This window comes from Nestor notabilis, unplaced genomic scaffold (genome assembly GCF_000696875.1).
Source record: "Nestor notabilis isolate BGI_N333 unplaced genomic scaffold, ASM69687v1 scaffold8658, whole genome shotgun sequence".
In the NCBI taxonomy this organism is placed as follows: domain Eukaryota; kingdom Metazoa; phylum Chordata; class Aves; order Psittaciformes; family Psittacidae; genus Nestor; species Nestor notabilis.
Window position 1 is genome coordinate 38,465 of NW_009940524.1, and position 11,174 is coordinate 49,638.

The 11,174-nt window shown below is 40.6% G+C and overlaps 1 protein-coding gene across 1 annotated transcript in view; it reads left to right on the forward strand.

The window, feature by feature from the left end:
- The window catches only part of EP400 (E1A binding protein p400), a 46,079-nt gene extending 36,979 nt beyond the window's left edge, over positions 1–9,100 (forward strand). The window contains exons 44-54 of the mRNA XM_010020403.1: positions 296–496; positions 1,507–1,552; positions 1,644–1,753; positions 2,342–2,555; positions 3,062–3,213; positions 3,633–3,839; positions 4,145–4,340; positions 4,962–5,089; positions 5,807–5,968; positions 6,677–6,754; positions 8,589–9,100. Of these exons, the coding sequence (XP_010018705.1) occupies positions 296–496; positions 1,507–1,552; positions 1,644–1,753; positions 2,342–2,555; positions 3,062–3,213; positions 3,633–3,839; positions 4,145–4,340; positions 4,962–5,089; positions 5,807–5,968; positions 6,677–6,754; positions 8,589–8,861 (1,767 nt within the window). The 3' untranslated portion in view covers positions 8,862–9,100. The remainder of the gene's footprint in view (positions 1–295; positions 497–1,506; positions 1,553–1,643; positions 1,754–2,341; positions 2,556–3,061; positions 3,214–3,632; positions 3,840–4,144; positions 4,341–4,961; positions 5,090–5,806; positions 5,969–6,676; positions 6,755–8,588) is intronic.
- Positions 9,101–11,174: the final 2,074 nt, after the last annotated feature.

Consider the following 11,174-nt stretch of genomic DNA (forward strand, 5'->3'; position numbering starts at 1 on the left):
TCTTACATTATTCAGAAAGAGATACTTGTCCTTGTTCGTTGATGGTAAATTGCTTGTTGTGCTGTGCACTAAGCCATATAACCACAAATAGAGCTTGTAGTTTGAAACTGGTTAGGTCAGGTAACTGGGAGCTATAGAGTTACAATGAAGGCAGATTTGTATGCTGTCTCTGCACACACATAATACATACTTTGAATTGAAGGAGTTTTGTTTGTTGTTTTGTTTTTAAATAATACATCCTGATTGTTACATGCACTGTATTGAAGGCTATGAAGCTCACACTTTGATTTCCTAGGCTTTGGCTGAACAGCAGAGGGCACAGCAGCAGACAGGTCCACAGCCTCAGCAGCAGCAAGCTGGCCAGCAGCAAGCTCAGCAACCAGCTGTACAGCAAGCACAAGCCCAACCTCAGCCACAGGCTCAGGCACAGGTAGTTCAGCAGCCACAGGCAGTAGTGCAGACTGCAGTAACTACTGTGGCCAACACAGCAGTATTGGTAAGAAAGGGAGGGCTTGGTGCCTTTGATTTAGTAACCTCAGTTCTTCTGTGTGTACCATATTGTGTGTTTTATTTTCTCTGCAAAGTGAGAATTTTAGGTCAGTGTAGTGAGATAAAAGCTCTTTCTTTCCTTTTTTTTTTCTCTCGACTATGCTGAGTATCTTCTTTTTTTCTCATTTATACTGTTCATACCATTATAGCAGTAGCTCTTGGCATTCTGAGGTGGAAAAGTACAATATCCTTTGCAAAGATTTTTTGCCTTCTTCAGTTTAGACTTTAGCTTAACCAAGTCTGAGTAAGAACATTTTCACAGTCAGTGAACAGTGTTTTTGCAGAGAATTTGGAGCATAAAGAGAACATAGCTGTAAGAGCTACTCTTATCGCTTATAAGAGCTGTAATCTTAAACCCCAAAGCTTTATTTACCTTGGCAAAGCAAGTGGAACGTTGCATCCTACAGGACCTACCACGGTTGTGTTACTGCAAACTGTGCAAAGTTTTCATGGCTTCCTTAAATCTAGAGTCTGTTTTAATGAATCTGATGACAGGTCTGAGGCTTTTGGTTTTAGAGCCACTCCAGTTTGCATACTAATGTGTGCTTGTTGAAGGGCAAGAATACTACAGCTTTTACAGAAAGACACAGAGGATGGGTTTTGACCCATAAGTATTGCTTTGTAGCTACTGCTCAGTGGTGTTCATGTGCGAGTGGTTGTCTGTGGAGTGCTAGAATAAGATACTGCTCCGTTCTTCTGCTAACAAGGATATCAGATGACCAGTATTTATGAAACATTTGCACATTAGAGTGGCAGAATCCTTATATATATACATCACTTGTTGATATGTAGCGTGAATGAGCAACTTGCAGAAGTATCTGTGCATTTTATTGCACTTTTCTTATTTTGTCACTTCTGGAATGCAGCATTGTGTTCAACAGCAAAGTAGAGTACGAGCTATATTCAGTTTTCTTTTATTGCTTTTCTGAACTGCTACCTCAATTGTCTTCTAAATAGGCTGGCACAATCAAAACAGCAGTTACGGGGACAAGTATACAGACCGGTAAGAAGACTTTATAATTGGGCATTGGAGATGATAGGACATTCAGATTTTCACTTTTAGAATCTCACATTTAATCCTGGCTTGCTTTCAGCCACAGTGAGTGGAAATGTCATAGTGAATACAGTTGCTGGAGTCCCTGCTGCTACCTTTCAGCCCATCAATAAACGTCTGGCTTCCCCTGTTATACCTGGAACGTTGACTGTGAGTAGATTGCATCACTAGTTGCGTCCCCGGACTGACCTTTGGCTGCATGTTTTATCAGGGTATCTGTTCCCTTCTTTAGCTTTCCACCTTATCAGAAACTTTGCTTCTTGCAAATTTCATGTGCATTGTACTTCTCTATCAAACCCCTCTCCTTTACCAAAATATCAGAACACACTGGAGCAATTTATCAGACAAAAGTGCCTAATAGATACTACTGTTAAAAATAGTATGTAAATGAGTGCTGTCATAGGCATTATGTCATTATCATTTCCAGCCTGCAACTGTTTTGTGCTTTGTTAATTATGATCTTTATTATTATTTTGTTGGGAGATAAAGCAAAATAAGTGAAGGATAGTGAAATCAAATTTCTGTGATCAGCCTGTTTGAAAAAGACTTAACCAGGAGCTGATTGAAACATATCCAAACAGATAGATGTTTTAGAAAGATTTGGACCTGCTTTGCCTTTGCAATACTTCTGCATTTTTCATATCTGTTTCTAAAACTGTCCACTCCACTTCCAGAAGGTTCCATAGCTGTATATGAGGTATGGAAACTGTGAGAAATAATGACTGTGTTCCTTTTCAGACTTCGGGAGGCACTGCAACTGCACAAGTGGTCCATACCCAGCAGCGAGCTGCGGCAGCACCTGCTGCTTCCACAGAGCTGGTGACCATTGCATCTACCCAGGGAGTCCGTGCAGTGACATCAGTGACAGCATCAGCAGTAGTAACTACAAACTTAACACCCGTGCAGACCCAGACAAGATCTTTGGTGACTCAAGTCACACCAGGTAATAATCGTGTGTTCAGGGGTTACATAAAGGGCCCCAGAACTTCTGTAGGTTGCTTGACCATTGTAGCTCCACAGTTATTGAAAATCTGGGTTCGTTGGCAGCACAATTAATCAGTGGTGTGATTTTTAACTTGCTTTATTGTTGGTGCTCAGATTACACTTTTCTCCAGTATTTCTGGATAGTGTTGAAGTAGAGAGCAGCTAAGCATTACAATTAAAAAGAGATTATTGATAATCTAGCAGTAAGACATTAGAGTTGACTGTCTGGACTAAAAATTATTATGAAGAAAGAAGCACATATTTTATTTACTCTGCTTTTACATCATGTTTATGCTAGTGTGTTGTTATTTGTAGTTATGTGTTATTTGTAGTTAGTCCGCAGACTGTGCTGGAACAAAAATAGGCATTTAGCAGCTTGATTTTTTTTAAGTGAAATCAGTGAATTAAACTGGATGTTGAAAATCTTCCTTCAGAGCATTTTTGGTTTTTCTTTATTCACAGCTACACCAACAGTCCAGCTCTCTGGCAAAACAATCACCCCTGCTCACTTCCAGCTTCTGAGGCAACAGCAGCAGCAGGCTGCTCAGGTGCAGGTCCCACAGATTCAGGCTCAGGCACAAGCCCAGTCTCCAGCTCAAATAAAAACCGTAGGGAAATTGTCACAGGTGAGGAAATGCTTCTGAAGTAACGTGGCATGTTACTCTCACTGTTATTGTAAGCACCACTAGTAGTGTGTGTTTTACCCTGTTTTCTCGGGCTAGAGTGAAATGCAGCTCTTCCTGTAATTCAGTCCTACTAAAATTTCATGAAGACAATGAGTCTGATACTACTGCAGTAGGTCAGGATGTAAAGCACTCGCTGTTACTTACTCACTGGCAACCCCTTACATAAAGGAGTTGCATTCTTAGCTCTTTGATCTTGGCTGAAGTCTGGCATAGAATATTTCTTCTTTAAAGCTCCAGATTCATCTCCATTTTCTTCCAGTAGTCATGTAAAAGATTGGAAATTAACATAAAATCATAGAATAGTTTGGAATTTCAGAGGTCATCCAGTCCAACCTGATGGAAGTGTTTGATTTTTGCAGGAGCAGCTGATCAAGCTGCAGAAGCAGAAACTGCAGCTTCCCCAGCAGCAGGCAGCGCAGCAGACACAGCAAGGGACACAACAGCAAACAGCGCAAGTGCAAGTACAGCAGCAGCAGCAAACTCAGCAGCTCACTGCAGTTACAGCACCTCGTCCTGGTGCAGTTCTCACAGGCACTACTGTGACAAACCTGCAAGTTGCTCGTCTTGTAAGTTGTCTTTAACTTTGTAAAACCAGCCTTAAACACCTTATTTTTTCTGTGGGTTTAAATGAACTGGATACTGGTCGTTCATGAATACAAGTGCCCTTTGCTTTACTTAGGCAGTACAAAGATAAAACTGGAACATAAATAGCTTTAAATTGCACTTTCCTACCAATACCATCTCTGAACTGTATAACTGTAAAAGAGCAATTATATTTAGAAATATTTATAAGTATCACTTTATAATGACCTGTTACATGCAGCAAATCTTTTTTGTGCCAGTACAATAATCTTCATTCCTTACTGCTTAGACTCGTGTTCCTGCTTCTCAGCTTCAAGCACAAGGACAGATCCAGGCCCAAACTCCACAAGCAGCACAGGTTGCTTTGGCAAAGCCTCCAGTGGTGTCTGTTCCAGCTGCTGTTGTGTCATCTGCAGGAGTCACTACACTCCCCGTCACTGTGGCTGGCATTAGCGTTGCTATTGGGCAGCCACAGAAAGCAGCAGGTATGTCAACAGGCTTGCTAAAACATAATAAAGTTTTACAACCCACTTTTATAAAGGTAGAATATTTTAAGTAATGTCTTCTGTGGGACACTCTTGCTTTTGAAAAGCTGAAGTGATAGAGGTTGCATTCCTGTTTGTTTCAAAAATAAGGTAAGAGAATTACACCTACTCCATTTAATTTGGAGATTAGCAGCATTCTTTAGCTACATGTGGTGGGGTTGTGTTTGTTTGGGTTTTAATCTGTGCATGAGAGTAGGTGAGCAGGTTTAGTTGTACAAATAAAGGCATAGTAATTTCACAATTTCTTTTAAATTCAAACGGGACACAGGAAGACTTGTATTTTGTAACAGCCTCCTCTAGTATGGATAGAATTTTTCTTGTAGGAAGATTATTGTTTTAACACATAGCTAGCTTACTCATGCCCTTAGAATGCTTTTTTCCCTCCACTGTCAAAATCATATGTCTTATTGCCATTAAAATCAGTGAGCTGTTAGTGCTCAAAGCTATGCAGATGTATAAGTCTATAAAAAGCACAATCTGTGGTTGCAAGCTGTGATTACTGGGTCAGAGCAATAAAATGAAGACTCTTACAGTTCTAATTGTTCTTGTAATTTTCAGGAGGCCAGACGGTAGTTGCACAGCCACTGCATGTCCAGCAGCTTCTCAAACTTAAGCATCATCAAGCAGCACAGCAACAGAAAGCTATCCAGCCTCAGGTTGCTCAGGGTCAGGCTACTGTGCAGCAAAAGGTACTGGGTGTTTGCTCTCCTGTTGAGTTACACTTTTGTGATTGTAAAGCTCCAGCTCTGAATTAATGAGGACACTCCTACTGAGTCAGTCAGTACTTCTAAAGTGAATCTTAAGTGTATCTAGAGAGAACAGTTTCTCATGTGCCTTGTCAGATGCTTGGTAATTTTTTTCAATAAGGTGGCTGTTTGATGTGATTTCTCAGGCCCCAAATTGGATTTTCTTTCTTAAGTGACAAAGATTCTCGTTAGTCATTTCTAACATAGCCAAATGTGGAAAATTCCCAAAGATTTTCACTGTTTACAATATAATTTGTGCAAAAGACACTTTTTTTCCTGAAATGTCATGTTCTCGTGGGCTTTGCTGCCAGTCAGCCACCAATGTGGTTTTTTTGGAGGTGCATTATCATATGAAATGTGCACTTGTGTGCAAGAGAGAACTTTTTCAGTAAATAGAATCACAGAATGGTTTGGGCTGGAAAGGACCTTAAAGATCTCCTAGTTCCAACCCCCCTGCCACAGGCAGGGAATAAATACTTAGAGTGATTCAGAGTATTTGTATAAGTGCATGTAAGCTTTTGACTGGTGCTCATTTTGCTATTGCTAATCCTGGGAGGATTTTGTTTCGATAATTAAATGTAATTAATCTTATTAGCTACATCCCTATTTAAAATACACACGTATTTTGTAGTCATTGATGCCTTTTTTTCTCTTCCGCAGATCAATGCTCAACAGGTTACGGTCCAAACCCAACAGCAGACTTCACAGCAACAAAAAGTAACTTATACTACACAGCCTGCCATTAAAACACAGTTCTTAACAACTCCAATTTCCCAAACTCAGAAACCTGGTGGAACCCAGCAAGTCCAGGCCCAGATTCAGGTACAGGTAACACAGGTTTAAACCTTTAAACTCTACTGTGACTGGAGAATTGTAAAGACAAGAGGTGAGGTAGCATTTTAGCACCCACTCATATTCTAGTCACATATTTGTTTATAAGGACTTTATAATAAAATTCACTGGTGCTGAATATGTGGCCTTGTAGCAGCTTAGAGCTGTAAGTTTGCCTTTCCTCTTTGAAATAATCAAATTGAGTCATTCCTTTTTATTAAGCAAGGGACTCCATACTTGTATGTGCTAAGGAAAATTTCTGGTGCTGCCTCCCAACCTTATCTCTGGCAGCCAAGAGCAGGCGACAGTTATTTTCTTCTTTGTATAACTGGATCAGTGTAACCATGGAAAAAGAAGGGGGTTAGGAATTGGAAGCCTCACTCTTTCAAGTATATATAAGATAATGTCACCCATTAGAACTTACATGCTTCCTTCAATTTTACATGTAGTTAGGAGGAAACAAGTATGTTGCAGTTAAAACTGAAAAATACTTTTCCTCTCCTAGCTAAGTTCTTTAATACGCTGATCTAAAAAGCTTTACAAAAGTTCAGTATCACTGAGAATGCCAAGCTGCAACTTGCTGTGACCAGGATCTTGGGAAGGTTTTCACCTGGTAGCAGTGTTGATAGTTATAATGTTTTGCTGCTGTGAGCTGGTATTTGTTTTGACCAAATCTTCCTTTATTTCATGTCACTACAGGTTGCAAAACTTCCACAAGTGGTCCAGCAACAGGCTACTGTTGCCAACATTCAACAGATGGTTTCAGTTTCCCAGCAGGTAGGGTTTGTGCTTGTCAAATTTAGCATTAGAAACATGATCCTAGTGAAAGCTCATTTGTTTTGAATATGTGTATTTTTTGCCTTACGTGTGGCATAGGTGGTATTTTTGAAGGATACAGCAAATACCTTCCATAGAAATGAAACATGTGAGTACTGAGTCAGCTGCTATATGTTCTGTAGTCTGTAACTTTGGTAGATGGAGCAACGTTTGTCCATCATTGTAGATAAGAGGAAAAACAGATTTAAAAAAATATTTTGTAGAGCTGAAAGAATTTATAAAAATTGGTTTCTTGTGATGTGTTGTCAGGATAGCAAATAACTGAGCACCGTCTGAGTTTGTACAGCTGAGTTTGTTCTACGAGAATTAAGACAAATTGAGGGTTACATGTTGACTTGTTCCAGTTCACAAAGCTGTGCCAAGCACTTTGTAAAAGTCAGAATGGTTTGGTATCTGTTCTAAGTGTTGTATGGACAGGACTAGGGCAAGAGAAGGTGATATGATTCAGTTACCCCTCCCCAAACTACCAGGCTGTTTATTAAAGACTGTTTAGAACAATGTCATTCAGACCATTAGGAACAGGCATAACTTATACAGTAGATTGGCAGCAGTGATTTAACTTTGAACAGTGGATGAAGTTACTGCCTTTGGTGCACAAAAATCTGAGCCAGTTGGCTCTTGATCTGTCACAATTTATAGTGCAGAATAATGTCTGTGGCTTTTTATCTCCGAAGGATGATGAAGAGGTGTAAGATGGCTGATAACCACTGCAGATGTGAATGTTCAAGGGCAAGGTAGACAGCAGGGTGTAGAAACCTCATCAGTCAACACCAGTTGAGTTGTCCTCTGCAGTCAGCAGGAGCTCCTAGATAATTTTTCAGAGGACATTAAAAGCTAGATTTCCAGAATCACTGATGTTGGCGTAACTCCAGGACTGCTGAAGTCCATGGTAAAAAGACAAATAACCAGCTCCCCTCTCACACGTCACTGATGTCAGTGGCAGTAGGATCAGGCCATGCCAAGTATTTTTAAAACTGTGACCTTTATGTGTATGTGGTATTCTTTTTACCTCAATTTTTAGTGCTTCCCAGAGGATTCCTCTCAGATAGGTCAAGAGTTAACTTTCCCCTGGAGAAGCTCTTGCAGCTTCATTTGGCTTCTGCCTCTGACAAAGGCAGTTGAAGCTGATCAGTTTTCACTACCTTGTCTCCTTGTTCACAAGGAGATGCTGAATTCTCTTCTCCCTTTCTCTGGGTAGAGATATGAAAATCAGATTTCTGGGTAGAGTTCAAACTCTTCTGCCCTTAATTGGCAATAGAGACTGGCAGCTGTAGCCTGAAAGAGTAATGGCAGAGACCGGAGGAAGCTTCGGTGGCTGTATTGTCACAATATGGCTGCAGAGTTGGCATTTTAATCTCTTTGATCCTCCATCTATCCCTCTGTTCTTTTCCCTGTTCTTTCACTTCTGCTTCAGCAGTGCAGGAATCTTCCTGTTTATCCAGTGGGATTTCTATACCTTTCGTCTATCTTCCATAAGGGATCTGGGGGCATGTTGTTTGATTTACACTGCAGAGATGTAAGTTAAGGCATCTCGGCTCTTAGTTCTGAATTACAAGGCTCTGGAAGATGTGACAGAATGGTGTTTCTCAGTGAAACCACAGGGCCTGTGCTCCCAGAATCCCTTCCAGCCTTCCTACTTTGTCCAAGATGTTTGTCAGTCAAGAGAGCAAATGCCTATATGAGAAAGATGCCTTCTGTAGAGCAGAAATATAATGAATGCTCAGTTTAGTGCCAGACTGTTCTTCTGTAATCGCTTTGTCATCCTGATGTCTAGGTACAAGCTCAACCCCAAACTGTGACACTTTCTCAGACGACAGCAGGTCAACAGCAGGTTCAGGTGATTCCTGCAACAACTGCTACTGCTCAGGTCGTCCAGCAGAAACTGATACAACAGCAAGTCGTGACAACAGCATCTCCCCAGATTCAGGCTCCGGGTGTACAGAATCCAGCCCAGACACCAGCAACATCTGAAGCCCAGAATCAGCAAGCAAAAGTACAAATGAGGACGCCTACTGTCAGATTAAAGGCACCTACTAAACCAAGTTGAACTAATGGTTAAAATGCAATAACAGGGAAACACAGCGTTTCTTAGTTGCTAAGCCAAGTGAGAAGCTACTCCAGGCACCCAAATGAAGACAAACGACCTCTATATTTTTTTTTTTTTAGCAGAAGGTTTTTTGCTGGTGAACATTTAAACATGGAAACTCTCATATAGCTTCAGCGTATTAGCAACTGTTTAGCACTCAAAATCTGTACAAAATGCATTCTGCCAGTGTTCTCTGTGCTCATTCAGACCAGATAAAGCAAACCTTAGTTACGTTTAAAACCTGCCCAGCTTCACAAAAGTAACACGGTAATATGCCATACGTGTCAATAAAATTCATCTGTGGTGGTACACCACAAATTGCCCGTGGGAATATGCAGTTCTTTGCTATAGTTCAGATGTGTGCTGAATATCCATGGTGAAGCCATTCAAAGAACCAAGTGTGGCTATTACAGTATTTTCCATCTGTGTAAAAGCTGCGTGTTGTTCTTCGTTGAGGTAAACACCTCTGGAAGATCTTAGCATATTTGAAGTGCTCCCTGCAAAGTTTAGCCAATAAATGTGAAAACCTGTAAGTATGTGTAATTAAGAAAGGAAAGAAAAGTTTCATTCTCCATTTTTGTAAGTCTTTTAAAATGTTTGTTAGTAGTTTTGTGTACAGTTTACTGAATCACCCCACCTGTGCCCTCATTCTCATATTTCACTTTAAGATAATGGATATTTTAGGCATGAACTGAGTAAATACTGTGTTGATAGTAGATGTGTATTAAAGTGTAGCCCTTTCTTTTTTTGGTGAAAGATCGTTTGGTGGATACAGCTAAACAAATGATCCATAGCTGTTCCTCATGGGACTTCCGTCAAGGAAAATCTCCAACTGATAAAATTTAATCTCTCAGTTTCATTCTGCTCTTGCAACATGTTTAAATGTTCTGTACTTTCTACTCAGCTTTCAGCTCGGGGAGGGTGGGGGGCTAGGGAAGGGAGAATAGTGAAATTAAATCTAAGACTTAATTCTTCAACTGTGTAAAGAATAAGATCTAACTTTTGTACTATTCTTTTACTAAAGCTAATGATGAATGTATCTTCAGGTGGGTATTTTGGATGTGAATAGAGCGTGGCCTCTTCCTCCAAATCAGTTTGCCTTATTGTATGAAGACAAAAAAAACCTTAGCAAAAAGCTGCATAGAACTGTGGGGGTTTTCTTTACTTTTCTTGCATAAAGTGAAAAGCAGACTCTGTTTGCAAACAGCACTGAGTGAGTAATCAAAAAGCTCTTGGTGGCTTGAATGGATTTGTTTTACTTTGGCCATAAAACTGCATGGTATGTCAAATCCAGAAAAAATTCTCACATTCCTTCTCTGAGATGGTTTTAAGATTATTTTTCCATTCTGTGATCTTTTTACTCTTAGGAGGGGAGCCTGTTTAAAGGCAAGGAAAGCATATCTTTTGTTCTTAACCTCTGTATGTACACACCTATTGGTACCCAGCAACCCAAATGGCTTAAACAAGAAAGAATACCCATCCGCTCCTCTGTTCTAAGTTAGGATAAGGACAGCCCATTCTGTTAGGATCACAAATGCAAACACCGGGTCAGGCAGCCTTCCCCATTTATCTGTGTGTTAATTCTATACCTCTTTTCTCCCACAGCCTCTTGGACCCTCAGCTCTGCAATTAATTACAGGGGAATGTTGGGTTTTTTTAAGCTGTTTGTGCATGTGGCAAGATTCCCTCGACCCTCTTTGGGGTTTGTGCCATTACCTAAAATGTCGTTTCTAGCCGCAAAGCTGGTGTTGGTGGCAGTGGAATAGTTGGAAATGCAAAGCAAATGCGATGGTAGCGGATAACTGACGCTGTGTACAGTATCGTGTTGCTCATGCAAAAATACTGCTTAGTTAGCCCCAGTTTTACTTTTAAATGTTTAGCTCATTCTGTGCATGGGGTGGGGGGGGGAACACATCCAACAGTGGGAAAGCTGTTGGCTGCATCATTGTGCTGGTCTGATTTGGTGTCTAAAGAGGCGATTGTTTCTTGTTTAGGTCAGTTAATGAGGATAAAAATCACCTTTTTTGTTTTCTTTTTTCATTTATTTCTTCTTTTTTCCTTTCTGATGTGTCTTTCTCCCAGGAGCGTGTTAGGAAGTCAACCTGTAAATAGCTGATGAACATACGCATTTGTACTTGATGCCGTAGGATTATAAGGAATAGCGATGTATCCTACCTGAAGGTGTAATAAAGTGTACATTTTGATAACGCCGCCGTGCTCTGCCCTCTGTAACGCGCGGGCTGGGGGGATCGGGCGGCTCCGCCTCGCCCCTGC